The sequence below is a fragment of the Salmo trutta genome, chromosome 19, assembly GCF_901001165.1.
Source record: "Salmo trutta chromosome 19, fSalTru1.1, whole genome shotgun sequence".
NCBI classification, from domain to species: domain Eukaryota; kingdom Metazoa; phylum Chordata; class Actinopteri; order Salmoniformes; family Salmonidae; genus Salmo; species Salmo trutta.
In genome coordinates, this window is record NC_042975.1 from 2,703,963 (window position 1) to 2,731,344 (window position 27,382).

The window sequence follows — 27,382 nt, forward strand, 5'->3', positions numbered from 1 at the left end:
TAGAAACACTGGCCCAAACCACCGGTCAGGCAGACTTCAGAGAGACAGTAGAAACACTGGCCCAAACCACCGGTCAGGCAGACCTCAGAGAGACAGTAGAAACACTGCCCCAAACCACCGGTCAGGCAGACTTCAGAGAGACAGTAGAAACACTGGCCCAAACCACCGGTCAGGCAGACCTCAGAGAGACAGTAGGGCAGAAAAGGCAAACAGTTAAGTGTTTTCATTTTTATCCCTGAGGTATAGTCAGTGTTCAATCAGCCCCTTTCTCAAGCAGACACACCTCATCCCCACAGACACACCTCATCCCTACATACATACCTCATCCCCACAGACACACCTCATCCCCACAGACACACCTCATCCCTACATACATACCTCATCCCAACAGACACACCTCATCCCCACAGACACACCTCATCCCTACATACATACCTCATCCCAACAGACACACCTCATCCCCACAGACACACCTCATCCCCACAGACACACCTGATCCCCACAGACACACCTCATCCCCACAGACACACCTCACACCTGATCCCCACAGACACACCTCATCCCCACAGACACACCTCACACCTCATCCCCACAGACACACCTCATCTTCACAGACACACCTCATACCTCATCCCCACATACATACCTCATCCCCACGGACACACCTCATACCTCATCCCCACAGACACACCTCATCCCCACAGATAAACCTCATCCCCACAGACACACCTCATCCCCACAGACACACCTCATCCCCACAGACACACCTCATCCCCACAGACACACCTCATCCCCACAGACACATCTCATCCCCACAGACACACCTCATCCCCACAGACACACCTCATCCCCACAGACAAACCTCATCCCCACAGACACACCTCATCCCCACAGACACACCTCATCCCCACATACATACCTCATCCCCACAGACACCTCATCCCCACAGACACACCTCATCCCCACAGACACACCTCATCCCCACAGACACCTCATCCCCACAGACACACCTCATCCCCACATACACACCTCATCCCCACAGACACACCTCATCCCCACAGACACACCTCATCCCCACAGATACCTCCTCCCCACAGACACCTCATCCCCACAGACACACCTCATCCCCACAGATACCTCATCCCCACAGACACACCTCATCCCCACAGACACACCTCATCCCCACAGACACATCTCATACCTCATCCCCACAGACACACCTCATTCCCACAGACACACCTCATCCCCACAGACACACCTCATTCCCACAGACACACCTCATACCTCATCCCCACAGACACACCTCATCCCCACAGATACCTCATCCCCACAGACACCTCATCCCCACAGACACACCTCATCCCCACAGACACACCTCCTCCCCACAGATACCTCCTCCCCACAGACACCTCATCCCCACAGACACACCTCATCCCCACAGACACACCTCATCCCCACAGACACATCTCATACCTCATCCCCACAGACACACCTCATCCCCACAGACACACCTCATTCCCACAGACACACCTCATTCCCACAGACACACCTCATTCCCACAGACACACCTCATCCCCACAGACATACCTCATCCCCACAGATACCTCATCCCCACAGACACCTCATCCCCACAGACACACCTCATCCCCACAGACACACCTCATCCCCACAGACACACCTCACACCTCATCCCCACAGACACACCTCATTCCCACAGACACACCTCATTCCCACAGACACACCTCATCCCCACAGACACACCTCATCCCCACAGACACACCTCATACCTCATCCCCACATACATACCTCATCTCCACAGACACACCTCATCCCACAGACACACCTCACACCTCATCCCCACAGACACACCTCATCCCCACAGACACACCTCATCCCCACAGACACACCTCATCCCCACAGACACACTTCATCCCCACAGACACATCTCATCCCCAAAGACACACCTCATCCTCACAGACACACCTCATCCCCACAGACACACCTCATCCCCACAGACACACCTCACACCTCATCTCCACAGACACACCTCATTCCCACAGACACACCTCATTCCCACAGACACACCTCATTCCCACAGACACACCTCATCCCCACAGACACACCTCATCCCCACAGACACACCTCACACCTCATCTCCACAGACACACCTCATCCCCACAGACATACCTCATCCCCACACACACACACCTCATCCCCACAGACACACCTCATCCCCACAGACACACCTCATCCCCACAGACACACCTCATCCCCACAGACACACCCCATCCCCACAGACACACCTCATACCTCATCCCCACATACATACCTCATCTCCACAGACACACCTCATCCCACAGACACACCTCACACCTCATCCCCACAGACACACCTCATCCCCACAGACACACCTCATCCCCACAGACACACCTCATCCCCACAGACACACTTCATCCCCACAGACACATCTCATCCCCAAAGACACACCTCATCCTCACAGACACACCTCATCCCCACAGACACATCTCACACCTCATTCCCACAGACACACACAGGAACACACATGCTCTCCCGGTCACACACACATGAAAAGCAGGAAATGCTTGTCTCAAATCCGTATTATTCAGAGTATCCGGCTAGCCAGCACTAACGGTTAGCGTGCAGCGGCTTTGAAGCAGATTGATGGATCGTAACAGACACACACACACACACACACACACACACACACACACACACACACACACACACACACACACACACACACACACACACACACACACACACACACACACACACTGTTCCTTCCTTGCTTCCGTGAGGGGACTGAGCTTATCCGCACCAGATCGCAGCAGCCCAACAAACAACAGGACGCCAGGGCCTCCCTTGTGAACACAAGTTTTTTTTACGTGAAGTTAATGTGATAACATGAAAATACACGTGAAGAGTTCCTAAAACACGTTTTCACATCATGTCATGTGAAATTTAATGTGAAATCACATGTGTTTTTTTTTCTTCCTGTAAGGGCCATGGTGGGGGGATTATCAGTGGGGGGAAGGGATATGGGTAGTAACTGCTTTTCTGGATTGGAATGGAATCAGCCCTCCAGGTAGACAGGCCACCATAGGGTTGATTGGAATGGAATCAGCCCTCGAGGTAGACAGGCCACCATAGGGTTGATTGGAATGGAATCAGCCCTCGAGGTAAACAGGCCACCATAGGGTTGATTGGAATGGAATCAGCCCTCGAGGTTAACAGGCCACCATAGGGTTGATTGGAATGAAAACAGCCCTCGAGGTAGACAGGCCACCATAGGGTTGATTGGAATGGAATCAGCCCTCGAGGTAGACAGGCCATCATAGGGTTGATTGGAATGGAATCAGCCCTCGAGGTAGACAGGCCACCATAGGGTTGATTGGAATGGAATCAGCCCTCCAGGTAGACAGGCCACCATAGGGTTGAGGCAGTCTGGTTTGGGTTTGTGTGATAACACCACAGGGACACACACACACAAATTCACACACATGCTCCCAGACAACAAACAACTCTAGGGCCCTTATAGGGCATGAGTCATTAGGCCACGGTCCCATGCTAATCTGATTATCAGAGGTACACTCTTAAAACTGCTGGGTTGTTTGGTTGACCCTGTTGCTGGGTTGTTTGGTTGACCCTGCTGCTGGGTTGTTTGGTTGACCCTGCTGCTGGGTTGTTTGGTTGACCCTGCTGCTGGGTTGTTTGGTTGACCCTACTGCTGGGTTGTTTGGTTGACCCTGCTGCTGGGTTGTTTGGTTGACCCTGCTGCTGGGTTGTTTGGTTGACCCTGCTGCTGGGTTGTTTGGTTGACCCTGCTGCTGGGTTGTTTGGTTGACCCTGCTGCTGGGTTATTTGGTTGACCCTGCTGCTGGGTTGCAGCCATTGGGTAACTTAGATGGGTAGTTTTCTTTACCACTAGAAAGACAGTCATTTAGACACTCAATGCATTTCAAATTGAAATATCTCTGCCATTTCTAAAGTCATATCCCCTCCGTCCTTTACTTTTTCCTAAATAAGTCTGTTTAACACACATGTATATTGTTCAAATTATTATTATTAGTAGTAGTAATAGTAGTAGTAATAGGTGTAGTAGTAATAGTAGTAGTAGTAGTAGTAGTAATAGCAATAGTAGTAGTAGTAGTAGTAGTAGTAGTAGTAGTAGTAGTAGTAGTAGTAGTGGTAGTATTAGTAGTAGTAGTAGTGGTAGTAGTAGTAGTAGTAGTACTCGTAGTAGTAGTAGTGGTAGTATTAGTAGTAGTAGTAGTGGTAGTAGTAGTAGTGGTAGTAGTAGTAGTAGTAGTAGTAGTAGTAGTAGTAGCGGTAGTAGTAGTATAGTAGTATTAGTAGTAGTAGTAGTGGTAGTAGTAGTAGTAGTAGTAGTGGTAGTAGTAGTGGTAGTAGTAGTAGTAGTAGTGGTAGTAGTAGTAGTAGTAGTAGTAGTGGTAGTAGTAGTAGTAGTAGTAGTAGTAGTAGTAGTAGTGGTAGTATTAGTAGTAGTAGTAGTGGTAGTAGTAGTAGTAGTAGTGGTAGTAGTAGTGGTAGTAGTAGTAGTGGTAGTAGTGGTAGTATTAGTAGTAGTAGTAGTAGTAGTAGTAGTAGTGGTAGTAGTGGTAGTATTAGTAGTAGTAGTAGTGGTAGTAGTAGTAGTAGTAGTGGTAGTAGTAGTGGTAGTAGTAGTAGTGGTAGTAGTGGTAGTATTAGTAGTAGTAGTAGTAGTAGTAGTAGTAGTAGTAGTAGTGGTAGTATTAGTAGTAGTAGTGGTAGTAGTAGTAGTAGTAGTGGTAGTAGTAGTGGTAGTAGTAGTAGTGGTAGTAGTGGTAGTATTAGTAGTAGTAGTAGTAGTAGTAGTAGTGGTAGTGGTAGTATTAGTAGTAGTAGTAGTAGTAGTAGTAGTAGTAGTAGTAGTGGTAGTAGTAGTAGTAGTAGTAGTGGTAGTGGTAGTATTAGTAGTAGTAGTAGTAGTAGTAGTAGTAGTAGTAGTAGTAGTAGTAGTAGTAGTGGTAGTAGTAGTAGTAGTAGTAGTAGTAGTGGTAGTAGTAGTAGTAGTGGTAGTAGTAGTAGTAGTGGTAGTAGTAGTAGTAGTGGTAGTGGTAGTAGTGGTAGTAGTAGTAGTAGTAGTAGTAGTAGTAGTGGTAGTAGTAGTAGTAGCAGTAGTAGTAGTGGTATTAGTAGTAGTAGTAGTGGTAGTAGTAGTAGTAGTAGTAGTAGTAGTACTAGTAGTAGTGGTAGTGGTAGTAGTGGTAGTAGTAGTAGTGGTAGTAGTAGTAGTATAGTATATTTATATATATGTATATTGTTCAAATCATCAATATCACAAGCAGAATTAGTTTTATAAGTATGTTATTCTTTTCCCCCCAAAAATGACTTTTTCAAATCCTCCTACAGAGTCACGTCCAGGCAAGACATTATGATTTCTATATAGTATCAGAAAGATCAGATTCTGAGGTTTCCAAAACACTTTCCATTGCCAAGTAACTCTCCAAATGGAAGCGATGAGCCTCTATTTCAAAGTAAAGCTTTTTTCCAAGAATAACCACTTTTAGCCATGACGAGGCCAGGGCTTTTCGTGTGTTTACAAAAGAGCAGGGTTGGGTTATTGAGATATATACCAGCGGGTCAGATCAGAAGACTGGGGGGCGTAGTTTAGTAGGGTCGAGACTTTCAGAGAGTTATTTTTAGCCACCCGTGAGAGTTAATTATATTCCTGTTAATCTGTTCTGATCAAACAATCACATTCTTTTAAAGCAAATTAAAGTTGCAGTATGTAAACTTAACATGAAGAACAGGAATTACATATACTCTCGCGGGTGGTGTGGTTGCTAATTTCTGTATTACCAAATGAGGAGAGACAAACTTCACACACACACCAGTCAGAGTTTATACTTAAACTACAATTTTAATTATAAGAGCTTTGCATTAGCAGTTGACTTTCAACGATTCACCATTTCTAATGACCCGTTGAGAGTGTTGAACACAATGACTACTGAGATCTTTATAGCAAGATCCACCCCCTTTTGACATGACAAACCACAGATAGTTAGGAACGGTTCACAAAGAAAGACTGTTTACTTTAGAGAGGAGTATCTACAGCCAGATAGCATTCGCTATAAATTATCGTTCAGTTTGATCCCTAATGACGAGGTTCTAATCTCGTCCCTGGTACTTCATAGAACATAAACACCATTTCATCCAATGGCATATATCAATTGTTAACTCTAGATACTCCCATCTCAAGCAAACCCCCTCTTGACCCCACTCCTGGACAGGCTCACCTCAGTGACCCCTCAGGGAGTGAGCCTCTAGGCCATATACTATCACAGGATAAGTGTGAGATCTAAGAGACAATGGACCCAGACACTGCCATAAACCTCCCCACAATAAAGAAAAGGTGGGAGTGACTTGCTCACAGACATTGTGGAGACAAGTCATTGGTTCCCCATTAATCACGCCATCCCTTCACATGGTTTAAGAACAGTTAAAGAGACATTCACATATGAAGACAATATTTCATTCTGTCCTCCTCTCTTGCTGATATTCTGCATAGCAAAAGAGACATGTAAAAGACAACTTTGACCTCTCCCCTCTCTGAGCCCCAAGTGACTGAGCCCCAGCTAAGGGAAACGTGCAACTGAAACATACCAGAGTCCAAAGGACACTTTCTAATGACAAGTATCTCACATATGCATATTATACTAATAAAACATCTTAATTATCTATGTTACCCAACTAATTCTGATTCATCCACCACAGTGGCCAATAAGATCTATCTGTAAAACACGCCCCTAATAAATCAAATCAAATTTTATTTGTCACATACACATGGTTAGCAGATGTTATTGGTCCATACACATGGTTAGCAGATGTTATTGGTCCATACACATGGTTAGCAGATGTTAATGTGAGTGTAGTGAAATGCTTGTGCTTCTAGTTCCGACCGTGCAGTAATATCTAACAAGTCATCTAACAATTCCACAACAACTACCTTATTATACACAAGTGTAAAGGAATGAATACGAATATGTACATATAAATATATGGATGAGTGATGGCCGAACGGCATAGGCAAGATGCAGTAGATGGTATAGAGTGCAGTATATACATATGAGATGAGTAATGTAGTGTATGTAAACATTATATAAAGTGGCATTGATTAAAGTGACTGGTGATACATTTATTACATCAAATTTTTAATTATTAATTAAAGTGGCTAGAGATTTGAGACAGTATGTTGGCAGCAGCCACTCAATGTTAGTGATGGCTGTTTAACAGTCTGATGTCCTTGAGATAGAAGCTGTTTTTCAGTCTCTCGGTCCCAGCTTTGATGCACCTGTACTGACCTCGCCTTCTGGGTGATAGCGGGGTAAATCATGCCTACTGAAAATAATCTAAGGATTATATTTGAAAAAGACCCAGCTGCTAGTTCAACCCAGTATGAGAGTAAAAAATACCCAATTGATGGTTAAATTAACCCATGTTCGGGTAATCCCAACAACCCAACTGGCCGGGTCAAAATAACCCAGCGTGTGTCCTGCCCACTATTTAACCAGCGCTGGGTTACCAATTAAACCTAATTCAGTTGTTTTTAACCAATCATTTTTTAGAGTTCAACCCCAATAACCAGCTAGACCATGCTGGTCAACCCCCATAACCAGCTAGACCATGCTGGACAACCCCCATAACCAGCTAGACCATGCTGGTCAACCCCCATAACCAGCTAGACCATGCTGGTCAACCCCCATAACCAGCTAGACCAGGGCTGGGCATCCCCCATAACCAGCTAGACCATGCTGGTCAACCCCCGTAACCAGCTAGACCATGCTGGACAACCCCCATAACCAGCTAGACCATGCTGGTCAACCCCCATAACCAGCTAGACTATGCTGGTCAACCCCCATAACCAGCTAGACCATGCTGGTCAACCCCCATAACCAGCTAGACCATGCTGGTCAACCCCCATAACCAGCTAGACTATGCTGGTCAACCCCCATAACCAGCTAGACCATGCTGGTCAACCCCCATAACCAGCTAGACCAGGGGTGGGCAATCATTTTCGGTAAAGAGCCACATTAGGATTTCAAAATCCAGCTTGACCATTATTCAACCAGCACTGACCAGCACTGACCAGCACTGACCAGCACTGACCAGCATAGACCAGCATGGAACAGCATGGAACAGCTTATGCTGGTTATTTCAGCATGGGAACTCAGAGCCAGACTGGCCACACTCACACTCTCTCCCTTTCTCTTTCCCTCACACTGTCTCTCTCTCTCTCTCTCTCGCTCTCTCTTTCTCTCTCTCTCTCTCTCTTTCTCTTTCTCTCTCAAACAATTACCTATTTATGGTTGAAGTTGTTAAATTTTGAGAGAGCCCAGGAATAAACATGTCACCTTGTGGAACCTTGTGGAACAACCAACCGCCCATTCTGAACAGACTGACTGTCCTGGTCTAGTCTGGTCTCAGCATCTCAGAGTAGGAGTGCTGATCTAGAATATGTCCATATGATATTTTTTAATTATGATATAAAAAGGCCAAAGTGATCCTAGATCAGCACAGAAAACCTCAGAGTGTTGTCATCCTGTCCTGTCCTAGTCTGATTTGACACGAAGGATGGATGGATGGATGGTCTCTGATAGTGTAAACTGCAGCAGTCATCATGGCTGTTTTCCGTATCTGACGAAGGCCTTGAGGCCGATACGTAAAGCTTAATAAAGAGCAGCGTACGTGTTTCACATTAAAACACCAGTCGTCAACATCCCTGGGGTGTCTGTGTTCCATAAATCAAAGTTTCCCATATCATTCTCTGTCCCGTTCCCCAGCCTTGATGACCTTTCACGGTCAACCTCCGTGCTCACTTCTGCTGTATAGGTGATCTAACACGTTTCCGTGTTTCCCTCTCTCCTTCCTTACCTCTCTCTCTCGCCCTCTCTCTCTCCCGTAGCCCTGGTGAACTACCACCTGTTGAACAGTGTGCAGTGCTCTGAGGCCATCACGGCAGGCTCCGTGCACGAGACAGCGGAGGGAAGCACCGTTGAGATCGGCTGTGACGGAGACAGCCTAACGGTCAACGGTATCAAGATGGTCCTGAAGAAAGACATTGTCACCTCCAACGGAGTCATCCACCTCATCGACCGGGTCCTCATACCCGATTCAGGTAAGTCTTATTCCCACGACGATAACCTTTCGCATAACGTAGAAGTCCCCAGGGTAAGAAACTGCAAGGGATTCAACATTTCCCCAATCCAAAATCCAACCCCTAACTCAATCAATCAATCAATCAAATATATTTGTATTGTGGGTTGACTGCAAACGTGCTTTATATGACTTGTTTGTATAGCAGTTTAAATGGCCTGAAAGAGAACCTCCCATTTCAGAGTTTCATCTGGCTTGTTTTGAGTTTGTGAACGTCTTCCGCGTGTGTTAATAAAGTTTGCTTCATTTGCTTTGACTTTGAGTCCTTAGCGGTGAATTTCCACGACATCCGTTGACACAAACTTACAGATACCCAGCCTAGAACCCCACAGAGCAAGTAAATGTAGAGGCAGAATCACAGTGGCTAGGAAATACTCCCTAGAAGGCCGGGTGTGGGGTGGCCAGTCTTCTTCTGACTGCACCAGAAGTCCTTTCTCTTGAATCTGAATGGATCACCATGGTTTCACTCAGTTCCCTGGTAGTCTATATTGAGTTTCTAGAACCATCTGAAGTTTTTCAGATCTACTGTACATGTTTAGCACTTTGTGACATCGTTTGATGTAAAAAGGGCTTCATAAAGACATTTGATTGATTTAGGAAAACGGGTTTATGGTTCATTTCAGACTGGGCTAAAATGCTTGGCACACTGTAGGGCTTGTATATAGATATTATGATGTGTGGTGTCGTTGTTGTTATCTGATGTTTATGTGTTGTTTCCACTCAAAGCCAAGGAGGTGATGGAGCTGGTTGGTGAATCCCAGAGCACCTTCAGAGACATGGTGTCAGAGCTCGGCCTATCAGCTGCAATGAAGCCAGAGACAGAGTACACTCTATTGGCTCCCCTCAACACAGCTTTCTCTGGTGAGAACACATTCTATTGGCTCCCCTCAACCCAACTTTCTCTGGCGAGTGCTTCTATTGGCTCCCTCAACCCAACTTTCTCTGGTGAGAACACGTTCTATTGGCTCCCCTCAACACAGCTTTCTCTGGTGAGTACACGCTATTGGCTCCCCTCAACCCAACTTTCTCTGGCGAGTGCCTCTATTGGCTCCCCTCAACCCAACTTTCTCTGGCGAGTGCCTCTATTGGCTCCCTCAACCCAACTTTCTCTGGCGAGTGCCTCTATTGGCTCCCTCAACCCAACTTTCTCTGGCGAGTGCTTCTATTGGCTCCCCTCAAACCAACTTTCTCTGGCGAGTACGTTCTATTGGCTCCCCTCAACCTACATGGCACATAATAACCCCTTTTCGACTAGGGCTTAAAGCCCAATAACCTAAGCCCAGGAACTGCAGCCTGGAACTTAAGCACTTGGTCTAGACTAGAGATATTGGATAAACCCTGTTATTATGGCCTAGGACAACACAATGGAAATGGACTATAGGAACTCTGGAACCAACAAGCACCAGGTTTAGCCCACAGTGGAAAAAGGGGGCTGGTGATTGTTTACTCTTACAGATGCTGTATCTTAATTTGATCATCCTGTTGTTGCAGGAATTTTCCAGCACAGCAGTAAATGCAAACTTGTAGTGTATTTAAGGTTTTAAAAAGGCTTCTAAAGTTTGTAATTTCCACTTAAAAATGTCAGACTTGATTTGCCCTAAAGAAAAATGTATCCACCCCCTACAAAAAAAAATGTCCATTAGTTATAACAATTCACATTTCCTGTTGCTGTAGGATTATTTACTGCTGTGTGAAACTGGATCAAATGAAGATACGGCATCTGTACGTTAGTATTTGGTTTAACTCTCCTGTACATGTCCCTTGTGTTGCAGATGAGGTGATGTCTTTAGACCAGAGCCTGTTGAAGGTGATCTTGGAGAACCACATTCTGAAGCAAAAACACAAACTGAGTGAACTCTACAACGGACAGCTGCTGGAGACCATCGCTGGAGACCGACTACGCGTCTTCATCTACCGCACCGTGAGTGAGAGAAAGTGTGTGTGTGTGTGTGTGGAGTGTGTGGAAGGGAGGGAGGGTTGTGTGTGTGGAAGGGGGGAGGGTTGTGTGTGTGTGTGTGTGTGTGTGTGTGTGTGTGTGTGTGTGTGTGTGTGTGTGTGTGTGTGGAAGGGGGGAGGGTTGTGTGTATGTGTGTGGCACAATCCGGTAAGATCAGTGAGTGTCTCTTTATTAACAACAGCTTGTTGCGCAAAATCTCTAAAATTAAGGAAGTCTGGAGGTTCTGCTCACCTGAGGTAGAGTACCTCATGATAAGCTGTTGACCATGCTATTTACCAATAGAGTTTTCATAGCTGTCTATTTACCACCACAAACTGATGCTGGCACTAAGACGACACTCAACGAGCTGTTTAAGGCCATAAGCAAACAAGAAAATGCTTATCCAGAGTGGGTGCTCCCAGCGGCAGGAGGAAAACCGTTTGACCTCATTTCTACCAGCGTGTTACATGTGCAACTAGAGGGATAAAAACCTCTACACCACCTTTACTCCACACAGAGACGCATACAAAGCTTCTTCTTCGCCCTCCATTTGGCAACTCGGATCATAACTCTATCCTCCTGGTTCCTGCTTACAAGCAAAATTTCAAAACAGGAAGTACCAGTGACGCGCTCTACACGGTAGTGGTCCAATGAAGCGGATGCTAAACTACAGGACTGGTTTAGCACAGACTGGAATATGTTCTGAGATTCATCCGATAATATTGAGCGGTTTACCACATCAGTCACCGGCTTCATTACTAAGTGCATCGACGACGTCATCCCCATAGTGACCGTACGTACATATCCCAACCAGATGCCATGGATTACAGGCAACATCCGCACTGAGCTAAAGGCTAGAGCTGCCGCTTTCAAGGAGCAGGACACTAATCCGGACGCTCAGAAGAAATCCATCTATGGCCTCCGACGAACCATCAAACAGGCTAAAAAAACCTGTAAAATAGTACTTTGATCGAATACTACTACACCGACTCTGATGCTCGTCAGATGTGGTAGGGCTTGCAGACTATTACGGATTACAAAGGGAAACACAGCCGCGGGCTGCCCAGTGACGCGAGGCTACCAGACGAGCTAAATGCCTTCTATGCTCACTTCAAGACAAGCAACACTGAACCATAGATGAGAGCACTAGCTGTTCTGGGCGACTGTATGATCATGCTCTCCGTAGCTGATGCGGGTGAGACCTTTAAACAGGTCAACATTCACAAGACCGCAGGGCCAGTCAGATTACCAGGAAGGTTACTCAGAATGCACTGACCAGCTGGCAAGTGTCTTCACTGACATTTTCAACCTCTCTCTGTCCCAGGGGCCCTTCCCTGTGGCTCAGTTGGGAGAGCATGATGTTTGCAACGCCATCATGGTGTGTGCAATGCCATCATGGTGTGTGCAACGCCAGGGCTGTGGGTTCGATTCCCAAGGGGGCCAGTACAAAAAAAAAAAGCATGAAATGAAATGTATGCATTCACTACTGTAAGTCGCTCTGGATAAGAGCGTCTGCTAAATGACTAAAATGTCATGTAAATGTCTGTAATACCTACATGTTTCAAGCAAACCACCATATCCCTGTGCCTAAGAATGCCAAGGGAACCTGTCTAAACGACCTCCTGACAGAGCTGTAGTGGAGCGGGTCGAGCGCTTCAATTTCCTCGGTGTCCACATCACCAAGGACCTATCATGCTCCAAACATTCCAACACAGTGGTGAAGAGGGCACGACAAAGCCTCTTCCCACTCAGGAGGCTGAAAAGATTTGGCATGTGCCATCAGATCTTCAAAATGTTCTACAGCTGCACCATCGAGAGCATCCTGACTGGCTGCATCACAGCCTGGTATGGCAATTGCTTGGCCTCCAACCGCAAGGCGCTACAGAGGGTAGTGTGTCCGACCAAGTACATCACTGGGGCCGAACTCCCTGCCATCCAGGACCTCTATACCAGGCGGTGTCAGAGGAAAGCCCCAAAAATTGTCAAAGATCCAGCCATAAGACTGTTCTCTTTGCTACTGCATTGCCGTGGCTCCTGAACAGCTTCTACCCCCAAGCCATCAGACTGCTGAACAGCTTCTACCCCCAAGCCATCAGACTGCTGATCAGCTTCTACCCCCAAGCCATCAGACTGCTGAACAGCTTCTACCCCCAAGCCATCAGACTGCTGAACAGCTTCTGGCTGTTCAGCAGTCTGAGCTTCTGGCTCCCTTGCACTGGCTCCCTTCCACTGACTCCCTTGCACTGACTCCCTTGTACTGGCTCCCTGGCACTGGCTCCCTGGTACTGGCTCCCTGGCACTGGCTCCCTTGCACTGGCTCCCTGGCACTGGCTCCCTGGCACTGGCTCTATGCACTGACTCTATGCACTGACTCTATGCACTGACTCTATGCACTGGCTCCCTTGCACTGGCTCCCTTGCACTGGCTCCCTGGCACTGACTCTATGCACTGACTCTATATACTGGCTCCCTGGCACTGACTCTATGCACTGACTCTATATACTGGCTCCCTGGCACTGGCTCCCTTGCACTGGCTCCCTTGCACTGGCTCCCTTGCACTGGCTCCCTTGCACTGGCTCCCTGGTACTGGCTCCCTGGCACTGGCTCCCTGGTACTGGCTCCCTGGCACTGGCTCCCTGGTACTGGCTCCCTGGTACTGGCTCCCTGGTACTGGCTCCCTGGCACTGGCTCCCTGGTACTGGCTCCCTGGTACTGGCTCCCTGGTACTGGCTCCCTGGTACTGGCTCCCTGGTACTGGCTCCCTGGCACTGGCTCCCTGGTACTGGCTCCCTGGTACTGGCTCCCTGGTACTGGCTCCCTGGTACTGGCTCCCTTGCACACTCAGTAGACTAGGGGTCTCGAACCTTTTCTAGCATGAGAGCTACTTTTAAAAATGAAGCATGTTGCTAGCTAAAATGTATTTCTGTAGCTTTCAAATTCCTCTCTTCTGTTCTCCCCTTCAACTCTTCCCCTCGTCCTTAGCATACAAGAGAATGTTTTCTGTCAATATACCTGATAAAATAATGGCTAAAAACAACTTTAATAGCATCCGCATAAAATAAGGACTTTTTTCCCAAATTATGTTTAATATGTTCCTAAGATTATGTTTTTTCAGATTTATTTTGACTGTTTTTAGATTTTTGGGGGGTTTTTCACTCTCAAAACTACAATTGTTCATCGAGAAACAACAAAATATGTTCTGAGTCGATGTCCATAGTCTCAGGAAGTAGGGGTGCTGATGATGCCGCTGCACAATTAAAAAACAATATTAATACAAATAGAAATCTCTAAAATATAAATGTAAAAACTATTCTCATAAAAGTAGTGCACTAGGCCGTTACTAGTCCTGTATTGGAGGACCACTGGGCCTTTACTAGTCCTGTATTAGAGGACCACTGGGCCGTTACTAGTCCTGTATTAGAGGAAGACAGGGCCGTTACTAGTCCTGTATTAGAGGAAGACAGGGCCGTTACTAGTCCTGTATTGGAGGACCACTGGGCCTTTACTAGTCCTGTATTAGAGGACCACAGGGCCGTTACTAGTCCTGTATTAGAGGACCACTGGGCCTTTACTAGTCCTGTATTAGAGGAAGACATGACCTTTACTAGTCCTGTATTAGAGGACCACTGGGCCTTTACTAGTCCTGTATTAGAGGAAGACATGACCTTTACTAGTCCTGTATTAGAGGAAGACAGGACCTTTACTATTCCTGTATTAGAGGACCACTGGGCCTTTACTAGTCCTGTATTAGAGGACCACTGGGCCTTTACTAGTCCTGTATTAGAGGACCACTGGGCCTTTACTCGTCCTGTATTAGAGGAAGACATTACCTTTACTAGTCCTGTATTAGAGGACCACTGGGCCTTTACTAGTCCTGTATTAGAGGAAGACATGACCTTTACTAGTCCTGTATTAGAGAATCGCAATAGTAAATATAAAATAACTTAGACAGTTTAAATGTTATATTATTGGCTATGTACAGTGTTGTAACAATGTGCAAATAGTTGAAGTATGACATGGAAAAAACATCTGTCTCCCTCTCTCTCGATTGGAATGCATTGGATGGGTGGATGGGTGGATGGATGGATGGGTGGATGGGTGGATGGATGGATGGATGGATGGGTGGATGGATGGATGGATGGGTGGATGGGTGGATGGATGGGTGGATGGGTGGATGGGTGGATGGATGGATGGGTGGATGGGTGGATGGATGGATGGGTGGATGGGTGGATGGATGGATGGATGGATGGATGGATGGGTGGATGGATGGATGGATGGATGGGTGGATGGGTGGATGGGTGGATGGGTGGATGGGTGGGTGGATGGGTGGGTGGATGGATGGGTGGATGGATGGATGGATGGATGGGTGGATGGATGGGTGGATGGATGGGTGGATGGATGGGTGGATGGGTGGGTGGATGGGTGGGTGGGTGGGTGGGTGGGTGGGTGGGTGGATGGGTGGGTGGGTGGGTGGATGGGTGGGTGGATGGGTGGATGGATGGATGGATGGATGGGTGGGTGGGTGGATGGATGGATGGATGGATGGATGGGTGGATGGATGGGTGGGTGGATGGGTGGATGGATGGGTGGGTGGGTGGATGGATGGATGGATGGATGGATGGATGGATGGGTGGATGGATGGGTGGATGGGTGGATGGGTGGATGGATGGGTGGATGGGTGGATGGGTGGATGGATGGGTGGATGGGTGGGTGGATGGGTGGATGGGTGGATGGATGGATGGAGGGATGGATGGATGGAGGGATGGATGGATAGTCAGAATTGATTGATTGATTGATGTACGTGTCTCTATCTCTATCTCTAGGCTGTGTGTATTGAGAATGCCTGCATGGTGCGGGGCAGTAAAGAGGGCAGCAACGGAGCCCTTCACCTGATGAGGTCTCTCATCAAACCAGCTCAGACCACCATCTACAAGGTTCTCATGGCAGAGGGACGCTTCAAGTAAGGACATCCAAACCAATGTGTTAATTTGATTGATTGGATTATTAATTTAATGAGTGATTTGATTGATTGATTGATTGGTTGAGTGATTGGTTTCTCTATCTCTATGTATCTGTCTGTAGTATCTTCCTGCACCTGATGAAGACTGCAGGTCTGACAGAGCTGTTGAAACAGGAGGGCTCCTACACCGTGTTCGTACCCACAGATGAAGCCTTCAAGGGGCTCACAGAACAGGACATCACCCTGCTGGCTAGTTAGTACTCTTGTCTCTCTTTCCATCCTTCAATCTTGTTAGCAATCTTCTTTAATTCTTCATCCACTTTACTACATTGGACAGGACCCAGCAATGTAGTGGATGTCTGTTGGAGAATTCAGTGCTCTCCACCTGTCCAGTTCTTTGAGTTCAGTGCTCTCCACCTGTCCAGTTCTTTGAGTTCAGTGATGGCACCTGTCCAGTTCTTTGAGTTCAGTGATGGCACCTGTCCAGTTGTTTGAGTTAGTGATGGCACCTGTCCAGTTCTTTGAGTTCAGTGATGGCACCTGTCCAGTTCTTTGAGTTCAGTTCATAAAAGGAGATGTAAGTGGTAGAGGGAGCCACTGTTGAGATACATATTTGTGTAACTCCCGTTTTTCTTGTGTGATGTCATCATTAGGCGACGTGAACGCTCTGCGGACAATCCTCCTGTACCACTTCAGTAACGGAGTGTTCATCAACGGCGGACTGGAGGGAGGGGTCACCAACCTGCTCAAGACCATCCAGGGACACAACCTGCAAGTGCTGTCTGTATGTACACTAAACCATTCTCATACAGTACACACTTTAATTGTTTGTTGTCCTAGGCTACATGGCTAAAATGCTTGCTCGCTAGCCTAACTTCCATTCATGGATGGAGAAAGCAATGTTAGCTAGTTAACATTAGCCTTCTATATCTAGCTACATATTGAACTTCCATCCTCTCAGGCCAGGGGCACAACAATGTATGAATTAAGGGTTGGATCAGAATTGACTTTATAATCATTGGCCAGTACAGAGAATTAAGTAAAACCACAAGTCCAAATCCCCATCTCCATCCCTGGCTAATTTAGAAAAGGGACAATTTTAACCAACTAGCTAGCCACCGGAGGACAACAACACAACGAGATGCAACAATTAAACTTTTCTGTCAATGACGTATGCTCACAAAGGGATTTGATACCAGTGATGTCAAATCCAAACTGGTTTCACCTTGAAACGTTTCTTTGGTGCGGCAGGACCATTCACAGTTCAGCTCACTCAGTTTAGCTCAATGCCGATCGGCAAATTGTTATACTATTTTTCTTTGTTGTCAAGGGAGGTGATACTCGTTTGGACCAGACAGCATCAGATAGATGGCCTACAGGTAGAGAGACAGAGGGGTGCTGTTTCGCTCACTCGGAGGCTTTCGCCTGTGCAATCGATACATTCAGCCTCTTGTGAATTGAAGGAAAATTCTGAAACAGAGAGAAGACACATTATTATTATATTTTTTTAATTATTTTTGGGGGGAGAAGCCTGGCTTCCCTTTTTTCTCTTCAGCGTTAACACTATCTATTCCAACAAAAAACTGAAGAGATTAAATCAGAACGTCGTTAAAAATAATAATATAATGAACATTATTATTCTAATCATTATTTTATAAGTCCTTAGGCCCTTCTCTGAAGGTGTAGACGGCCCATTGTTCCCCGCTGTGTTTGGGTTAGTAATCACTTGTAGAGTGGATCTATTTTCCGTCAGCGTTTTCTCACTATTCTGAATGTCTACAGAATCAGTATGTTGTTCTGAAATATGAACACAGAGATACTGGAAATTTAGAACTTTTATTATGGTGCTGATTTGACAAAATTACAATTATGGTCTTGAATTGGACTCGCATTCTTCTGGTGTCGTTCTTGACTCAGTCTCACCCCCTCCCGGTCTTGGACCCCTTGTCTCTCAGTCTCACCCCCCCGGTCTTGGACCCCTTGTCTCTGTCTTGACTCAGTCTCACCCCCCCGGTCTTGGACCCCTTGTCTCCGTCTTGACTCAGTCTCACCCCCCCCCCCCAGTCTTGGATCCCTTGTCTCTGTCTTGACTCAGTCTCACCCCCCGGTCTTGGACCCCTTGTCTCTGTCTTGACTCAGTCTCACCCCCCGGTCTTGGACCCCTTGTCTCCGTCTTGACTCAGTCTCACCCCCCCGGTCTTGGACCCCTTGTCTCCGTCTTGACTCAGTCTCACCCCCCCCAGTCTTGGATCCCTTGTCTCCGTCTTGACTCAGTCTCACCCCCCCGGTCTTGGACCCCTTGTCTCCGTCTTGACTCAGTCTCACCCCCCCGGTCTTGGACCGCTTGTCTCTGTCTTGACTCAGTCTCACCCCCCGGTGTTGGACCCCTTATCTCCGTCTTGACTCAGTCTCACCCCCCCGGTCTTGGACCCCTTGTCTCCGTCTTGACTCAGTCTCACCCCCCCGGTCTTGGACCCCTTGTCTCCGTCTTGACTCAGTCTCACCCCCCGGTCTTGGACCCCTTGTCTCCGTCTTGACTCAGTCTCACCTCCCCTCCCGGTCTTGGATCCCTTGTCTCTGTCTTGACTCAGTCTCACCCCCCGGTCTTGGACCCCTTGTCTCTGTCTTGACTCAGTCTCACCCCCCGGTCTTGGACCCCTTGTCTCTGTCTTGACTCAGTCTCACCCCCCCGGTCTTGGACCCCTTGTCTCCGTCTTGACTCAGTCTCACCCCCCGGTCTTGGACCCCTTGTCTCCGTCTTGACTCAGTCTCACCCCCCGGTCTTGGACCCTTTGTCTCCGTCTTGACTCAGACTCACCCCCCCGGTCTTGGACCCTTTGTCTCCGTCTTGACTCAGTCTCACCCCCCCCCCGGTCTTGCACCCCTTGTCTCCGTCTTGACTCAGTCTCACCCCCCCGGTCTTGGTCTTGACTCGGACTTGATTTAGGTGGTCTCGAACGCAACACTGCTCTGAGGTAGTCCCAGAGGCAGAGCAGACGGAAACTTAGTAGGCAGCATTTCCTCTCATTACTGTCTGCAATTACATCATTATCCTGGGGAAACTCCCTTCACTACCACAAGCCAAGGGTTACAGTAACAAGACTTACATGAACTCTTACAGTGCATTCGGAAAGTATTCAGACCCCTTTACTTTTTACGCATTTTGTTACGTTACAGCCTTATTCTAAAATGGATTCAACTGTTTGTTTCCCTCATCCATCTACACACAATACCCCATAATGAACCTGTGAAAACAGGTTTATAGAATTGTTTGAAAATGTATTAAAAAACAAAGAAATTAAATATCACATTTAAATAAATAATCAGACCCTTTACTCAGTATTTTGTTGAAGCACCTTTGGCAGCTGTTACAGCTTTCAGTCTTCTTGGGTATGACGCCAAAATCTTGGCACACCTGTATTTGGGGAGTTTCTCACATTCTTCTCTGCAGATCCTCTCAAGCTCCATCAGGTTGGATGGGGAGCATCGCTGCACAGCTATTTTCAGTTTTATCCAGAGATGTTCGCTCGGGTTCAAGTCCGGGCTGTGGCTGGGCCACTCAAGGACACTCCTGCGTTGTCTTGGCTGTGTGCTAAGGGTTGTTGTCCTGTTGGAAGGTGAACCTTCACCCCAGTCTGAGGTCCTGAGTGCTCTGGAGCAGGTTTTCATCAAGGATCTCAATGTACTTTGCTCAGTTCATCTTTCCCTTGATCCTGACTAGTCTCTCAGTCCCTGCCATTTAAAAACATCCCTACAGCATGATGCTGCCACCACCATGCTTCACCGTAGGGGTGGTGCCAGGTTTCCTCCAGATGTGACGCTTGGTATTCAGGCCAAAGAGTTCAATCTTGGTTTCATCAGACCAGAGAATTTTGTTTCTCATGTTCTGAGAGTCCTTTAGGAGCCTTTTTGCAAACTCTAAGCTGTGTCATGTGGCTTTTACTGAGGAGTGGCTTCCGTCTGGCCACTCTACCGTAAAGGCCTGATATGTGGAGTGCTGCAGAGATGGTTGTCTATCTGGAAAGTTTTCCTATCTCCACAGAGGAACTCTGGAGCTCTGTCAGAGTGACCATTAGGTTCTTGGTCACCTCCCTGACCAAGGCCCTTCTCCCCCGATTGCTCAGTTCTTGGTGGTTCCAAACTTCTTCTATTTAAGACTGATGGAGGCCTGTGTGTTGTTGGGGACCTTCAATGCTACAGACATTTTTTGGTACCCTTCCCCAGATCTGTGCCTCGACACAATCCTGTCTCGGAGCACTACGGACAATTCCTTCAACCTCATGGTTTGGTTTTTGCTCTGACATGTACTGTCAACTGTGGGACCTTATATAGACAGGTGTGTGCCTTTCCAAATCATGTCAAATCAATTGAATTTACCACAGGTGGACTCCGATCAAGTTGTAGAAACATCTCAAGGATGATCAATGGAAACAGGATGCACCTGAGCTCAATTTACAGTCTCATAGTAAAGGGTCTGAATACTTAATAAGGTATTTCTGTTTTTTATTTTTTATACATTTCTTAAAACCTGTTTTTCTTTGTCATTATGGGGTATTGTGTGTAGATTGAGGGTTCTTTTTTGTTTAATCAATTTGAGAATAAGGCTGTTTCATACCAAAGTGTGGAAAAAGGGAAGGGGTCTGAATACTTTCCAAATGCACTGCACATATAATGAATGACTTAGGCTAGCAGTTTGTTCAGTATCATAGAGCTAGTTACCATAAGATGTTAGGTCAAATGGTCAGGACTCTCCACCTCTCTCTCTCTCTCTCCAACTCTCTCTCTCTTTCTCTTTCTCTCTCTCGCTCTCACTCTTGCTCTCTCTCTCCACTTCTCTCTCTCTCTCTCTCCAGTTTTTCACTCCACTCCACCCCCCCTCCCTCCTCCATTTTTATCCACAACACAGATATCCCTTTTCCTGTCTCTATCAGTCTGGACAGTCTCAGAAAAGCCTTCCTTAATGCATGGAGGAAGTTCAGAAACTCAGAAACAAGGCATTGTCTAATTACCTTGTCCAGAGATGCAGGGAGGGAGGGGGAGGAGGGAGGGGAACATGGAGGAGAGGGGTTACGGTTGAGGAGAGCTAAGTAAGATGGACAAGGAGGGAGGAGCTGGGAAGTGGGTGGAGGAGTCGAGAAGGGGTGAGATCTGAGAGGGGGAATGAGAAGAGGAGAGAGAGAGAGAGAGAGAGAGAGAGAGAGAGAGAGAGAGAGAGAGAGAGAGAGAGAGAGAGAGAGAGAGAGAGAGAGAGAGAGAGAGAGAGAGAGAGAGAGAGAGAGAGAGAGAGAGAGAGAGAGAATTCGTTTTGGCTGAACTCCACAGATACATGCTCTGAAGGAACAGATTTTTGAAAAATGTGTTTATTTTATTTTTACCTTTTTTTTACCTTTATTTAACTTGGCAAGTCAGTTAAGAACAAATTCTTATTTTCAATAACGGCCTACCAGGGAACAGTGAGTTAACTGCCTTGTTCAGGGGCATGGGGGGGGGGATTAGCTGTAATGGGAGGAGATTATTGGCTATTGTCTAAATGGGGATGTGAAGACAGACAGGAAGTAAGAAGTGACCTTACATATCCTGAGGTGAAAATGTGTGTGTGTGTCTTCATAGGGAGTGCGTGTTCACAGAGTTAGAGATAGTGGCTCAAATTAGGGGTTAGAGAGAGAGAGAGACACTCAAAGTCGAGGTTTAGAGAGAGAGAGACACTGAAAGTTGAGGGTTAGAGAGAGAGACACTCAAAGTCGAGGGTTAGAGAGAGAGAGAGAGACACTCAAAGTCGAGGGTTAGAGAGAGAGAGAGACACTCTCAGTCGAGGGTTAGAGAGAGAGAGAGACCCAGAATAGGAGAGAAACTGTTCTGTCTCTGACTGGACATGTCCGTCCCCAGAGACACAAGTCGACAGTTAAATTACAGGAAATTAGTTTCCCTGGGGGCACAGAAAGTTAAAGTTCCAAAATCTCCAACAATGGGAGGGACATGCCATCTGGAATTGCCATCTGGAACTGCCATCTGGAATCGCCATCTGGAATCGCCATCTGGAATCGCCATCTGGAATCGCCATCTGGAACTGCCATCTTGTGAAAATTTCACCCCTTCATGTCTTCACTTTTCACCTTTTTAATGTCGACTCTTAGGAGACAGTTAATTCAGATGTTTCTTTAACACACGCGCACGCAAACACACACACACACACACAAACATCATTATGAGCTGATGTTATTAGTAACAGAATCATTATGTCTGTCACGACTTCCACCGAAAGTGGTTCCTCTCCTTGTTCGGGCGGCGCTCGGCAGTCGGAGTCGCCGGCCTACTAGCCATCAACGATCCATTTTTCCTTTTCTGTTGGTTTTGTCTTTGGTTCATTCACACCTGGTTTTCATTTGCTTTAATTTCTGTGTGTATATATTTACCCCTGTTTCCCCGCCTAGGTTTGTGAGGGGGTTATTTTCATGTTTCTCGTGGAGGTTTCTCCTCAGTTTATTCATGTGTACCGTGTGTTTAGTATAGTAGGAGCGTTGTTTTCCTCCTGTGTGTTCCATGGTCTCGGGCGTTTAAGGACATTGTACCTGTACCGTTTTGGGACTTGCCTATTAAAGACGACTACATTGACATCTCTGCTCTCCTGCGCTTGACTCTTTAGCTCCCCTTCAGTACGATTACACAACAATGTCCTGATGTTATTAGAGAGGGAATCATTATGACTGTGTGTCCACTGCTGTTATCGTCCTACAGTGTAATTATCTGTAAGCGCTGTCTGTTATCATCATATATCATTGTTGCTGTTATATCTCCCAAGTGAAACTTGATCATTGACAACTTAATCAATGACAGCTTGGTGCTATTAGTAATGGTTTTCCAACACATTGTTAGTTAAGATGTTCGGTCCCTAAGCAGTTTGACCAGTGGAGATGGGGAACGGCACCACCGTACCTTCAGGCTCTGATCAGTCCCTACACCCAAACAAGGGCACTGCGTTCATCCACCTCTGGCCTGCTGGCCTCCCTACCTCTGAGGAAGCACAGTTCCCACTCAGCCCAGTCAAAACTGTCCGCTGCTCTGGCACCCCTATGGTGGAACAAGCTCCCTCACGACGCCAGGACAGCGGAGTCAATCACCACCTTCCGGAGACACCTGAAACCCCACCTCTTTAAGGAATACCTGGGATAGGATAAAGTAATCCTTCTAACCCCCCCCCCCCCCAAAAAAAGATATAGATGTATTGTAAAGTGGTTGTTCCACTGGATATCTTAAGGTGAATGCACCAATTTGTAAGTCGCTCTGGATAAGAGCGTCTGCTAAATGACGTAAATGTAAATGACGTAAATGAGATGACATGTTGGGGTACAGACAGCCAACGGAACTACAGTTCTGTGTTGGCTGGAAAACGTTGTTGGTGCGTAGATCATGTTTTGGAGTTAATTTGAATATCTTACGTTTTTATCAACTATAGCTAATGTTTACATTTCAATTAAAACACAGTTCATGTAACTGAATAGCATTTATAATAATAATAATTATTATTACATGTTATTAGCTCTCCCAGGTGCTCCATCCACTTATACTGTACTCCATCCTATCACTATTGGTTACAGTAATAAGAATGGTTATAACTGTTTATAACACTTAGGGCCCTTGTTATAACTGGTGAACAACTCTATCCATGTATACTGTACTACATCCTATTACTATTGGTTAAAGTAATAACAATGGTCATAACTGTTTATAACACTTAGGAGCCTTGTTATGACAGGTGAACAACTCCATCATGTCTATCATTGGTAATCCTATAGTTATAGCATTATTTATAACACCGTTATGACTGTGTTTTACGACAGGTGAACAAGTCCATCCACGTGAACTCGCTGGACGTGTCCGACATTGATCTGATGGCCACCAACGGAGTGATTCACGTGGTAAAGAACATCCTTTACCCTGGGGGTGAGTTACTGTGTGTGTGTGTGTGTGCTCGTGCATGCGTGTGTGTGTGTGTGTGCTCGTGTGTGTGCTCGTGTGTGTGTGCGTGGGAGTGTGTGTGTGTGCTCGTGTGTGTGCGTGTGTGTTTCTATGTGTGCGTGTGTGTGTGTGTGCTCGTGTGTGTGTGCTCGTGCGTGTGTGTGCTCGTGTGTGTGTGTGCTCGTGTGTGTGTGTGTGTGTGTGCTTATGCATGCGTGTGTCTGTGCTCATGCATGCGTGTGCTCGTCCATGCATGTGTGTGTGTGTGTGTGTGTGCTCGTGCATGTGTGTGTGTGTGTGTGTGTGTGTGTGTGTGTGTTTGTGCGTGCGTGCGTGACCATGTATCTGTGATCTCCAGACCTGCCTGTGGGTCGCGAGTCCCTGCTGGTGCTGCTGAAGAAACTCATCAATTACATCCAGATCAAGGTAGCGCAGCGGTGTGTGTGTGTGTGTGTGTGTGTGTGTGTGTGTGTGTGTGTGTGTGTGTGTGTGTGTGTGGAAGGGGGGAGGGTTGTGTGTATGTGTGTGGCACAATCCGGTAAGATCCGGTGTGTTTTATTGGCTGGCCATATCTGCAGTCATATATATTTAATTTCTGTCTTACCTTATCCCAACCTCTCATTTGTTGTCGTTGTGTTTTAGTATGTCTCTGGATTCTCCTACTCCAAAATCCCCCTCACCTTCATCAGTAAGTTCATCATTACCGTCTTCATCATCGACGTCGTCGTAGATTGTTCTAAACATTGACGTAATACCAGCTTTGTGTTCGATTGTTTTGCAGAGAGGACAATCACCACGACATCTCACGTCCAATCGGAATCCGACGTGGAATCAGGTAAACAGATGTTTATGTCAATATAATATAATAATATAATATAATAATATAATATAATAATATAATATAATAATATAATAATATAATAATATAATAATATAATATAATAATATAATAATATAATAATATAATATAATAATATAATAATATAATATAATAATATAACATAATAATATAATAATATAATATAATAATAATATAATAATATAATAATATAATAATATAATATAATATAATAATAATATAATAAAATAATATAATAATATAATATAATAATATAATAATATAATATAATAATATATAATAATATAATAATATATAATATAATATAATAATAATAATATAATAATAATATTATAATAATATAATAATAATAATAATAATATAATAATATAATATAATATAATAATAATAAAATAATATAATATAATATAATATAATAATTATAATATAATATAATAATAATAATATAACTGAATACATAGAGTCCTTTAGTTATTTATGTTTGAAGTTCTAGCAGTGTCACATTTCTGAAATTCAGCGGGTTGGACGTCAGTCCTACGGCAGCCTTTTATGTTACTGTAGCGACCTGGCGATTTTGTCAAGGGGTTCGGATCTCTTGGCGTAATGGCTCAAGTGTCGGACAGAGGTTGTTCTGAGAGACAGAGGCTTATCCAGTAGTTTATCTTTCATGTGGAACGTTGACCTCTGTCTGTCCCATATGGAATATTGACCTTAGTCTCTTTCTATCTTCCATGTGGAATATTGACCTCTGTCCCTTTCTATCTTCCATGTGGAATATTGTCCTCTGTCCGTCCCATGTGGAATATTGTCCTCTGTCCGTCCCATGTGGAATATTGTCCTCTGTCCATCCCATGTGGAATATTGTTCTCTGTCCCTCCCATGTGGAATATTGTCCTCTGTCCGTCCCATGTGGAATATTGTTCTCTGTCCCTCCCATGTGGAATATTGTTCTCTGTCCCTCCCATGTGGAATATTGTCCTCTGTCCGTCCCATGTGGAATATTGTCCTCTGTCCGTCGCATGTGGAATATTGTCCTCTGTCCGTCCCATGTGGAATATTGTCCTCTGTCCGTCCCATGTGGAATATTGTTCTCTGTCCCTCTCATGTGGAATATTGACGTCTTGTTGATAAGGTAGCCTAATTGGTCTCTTGTTGATGAAGTAATTGGTCTCTTGTTGATGATGTAATTGAGCTGTCACTGTATCGTTACTAGAGAAGGAGAGTCCAGGCCAGTATCTGTCCTTTTGGGTCTGAGGCTAATCCAACGTGAGCCTGGCTCGCTGTATTAGGAAACAGCAATGTGTGGATAAGTAGTTTGGTGTTCGCTATTTAGGAGGTAAGAGGGATTGTCTACCTCCTGTTAAAGGGGCAATCTGCAGCTGCATCCACTTTTGGAATATTGAAATCATGATATAAAGCATACCCATTGATTCTTGAAGAATATAACTTAGAAATGCTTCATGAGCTTAGTTCAACTGTCGTATCCCATCAGAACCCAAAGTATAAACTTGTTTTAATCCAGTTGGTTTGTTGTTTAAACTACAAGTACTTATTTCAAATGCACTCAGAGAACTCTAGCTTTGGTTTTCTATCTGGTTGAGAGCTGTTCAGACAGCTGAGATTTGTAGAGGTCTATGTATCGGAAAAGTGTGTTCTGATTCCAGCTATCTCTGTGGGTTTTCCTTCCCTTAGTTGTGTTCTGATTCCAGCTATCTCTGTGGGTTGTCCTTCTCTGTATTGTGTTCTGATTCCAGCTATCTCTGTGGGTTGTCCTTCTCTGTATTGTGTTCTGATTCCAGCTATCTCCGTGGGTTGTGCTTCCCTTTACTGTGTTCTGATTCCAGCTATCTCCGTGGGTTGTCCTTCCCTTTATCAGTGTCCGGGATTATACCAGGGCTTACAGCCGCAAATTTAACTGTTTTTATAATAGGTGCTGGTCCTTATTAGTTATGTGTGCCTGTTGGTACATGGGTAGTCAATAGGGGTAGTCAGTAGGGGTAGTCAGTAGGGATAGACAGTAGGGGTAGTCAGTAGGGGTAGACAGTAGGGGTAGACAGTAGGGGTAGACACGAGGGGTAGACACTAGGGGTAGTCAGTAGGGGTAGACAGTAGGGGTAGTCAGTAGGGGTAGACATGAGGGGTAGTCAGTAAGGGTAGACAGTAGGGGTAGTCAGTAGGGGTAGACAGTAGGGGTAGACACGAGGGGTAGACAGTAGGGGTAGACAGTAGGGGTAGACAGTAGGGGTAGTCAGTAGGGGTAGACAGTAGGGGTAGACAGTAGGGGTAGTCAGTAGGGGTAGTCAGTAGGGGTAGTCTGTATGGGTAGACAGTAGGGGTAGACAGTAGGGGTAGTGTTTCAGGGTAGTCTGTATGGGTAGACAGTCGGGGTAGTGTTTCAGGGTAGTCTATATGGGTAGACATGAGTAACCTGTGGCTCAGTTGGTAGAGCATGG

The 27,382-nt window shown here is 45.9% G+C and overlaps 1 protein-coding gene across 6 annotated transcripts in view; it reads left to right on the forward strand.

Moving 5' to 3' along the window:
- The window catches only part of LOC115153820 (periostin), a 52,739-nt gene that overhangs the window by 8,358 nt on the left and 16,999 nt on the right, over window positions 1-27,382 (forward strand). For all 6 annotated transcript variants that reach the window (XM_029699419.1, XM_029699421.1, XM_029699420.1 and 3 more), the window contains exons 6-15: window positions 8,969-9,181; window positions 9,946-10,080; window positions 10,992-11,140; window positions 15,978-16,114; window positions 16,237-16,367; window positions 16,768-16,898; window positions 23,953-24,055; window positions 24,429-24,496; window positions 24,713-24,758; window positions 24,852-24,905. In XM_029699419.1, coding sequence (XP_029555279.1) covers window positions 8,969-9,181; window positions 9,946-10,080; window positions 10,992-11,140; window positions 15,978-16,114; window positions 16,237-16,367; window positions 16,768-16,898; window positions 23,953-24,055; window positions 24,429-24,496; window positions 24,713-24,758; window positions 24,852-24,905 — 1,167 coding nt within the window. The remainder of the gene's footprint in view (window positions 1-8,968; window positions 9,182-9,945; window positions 10,081-10,991; window positions 11,141-15,977; window positions 16,115-16,236; window positions 16,368-16,767; window positions 16,899-23,952; window positions 24,056-24,428; window positions 24,497-24,712; window positions 24,759-24,851; window positions 24,906-27,382) is intronic.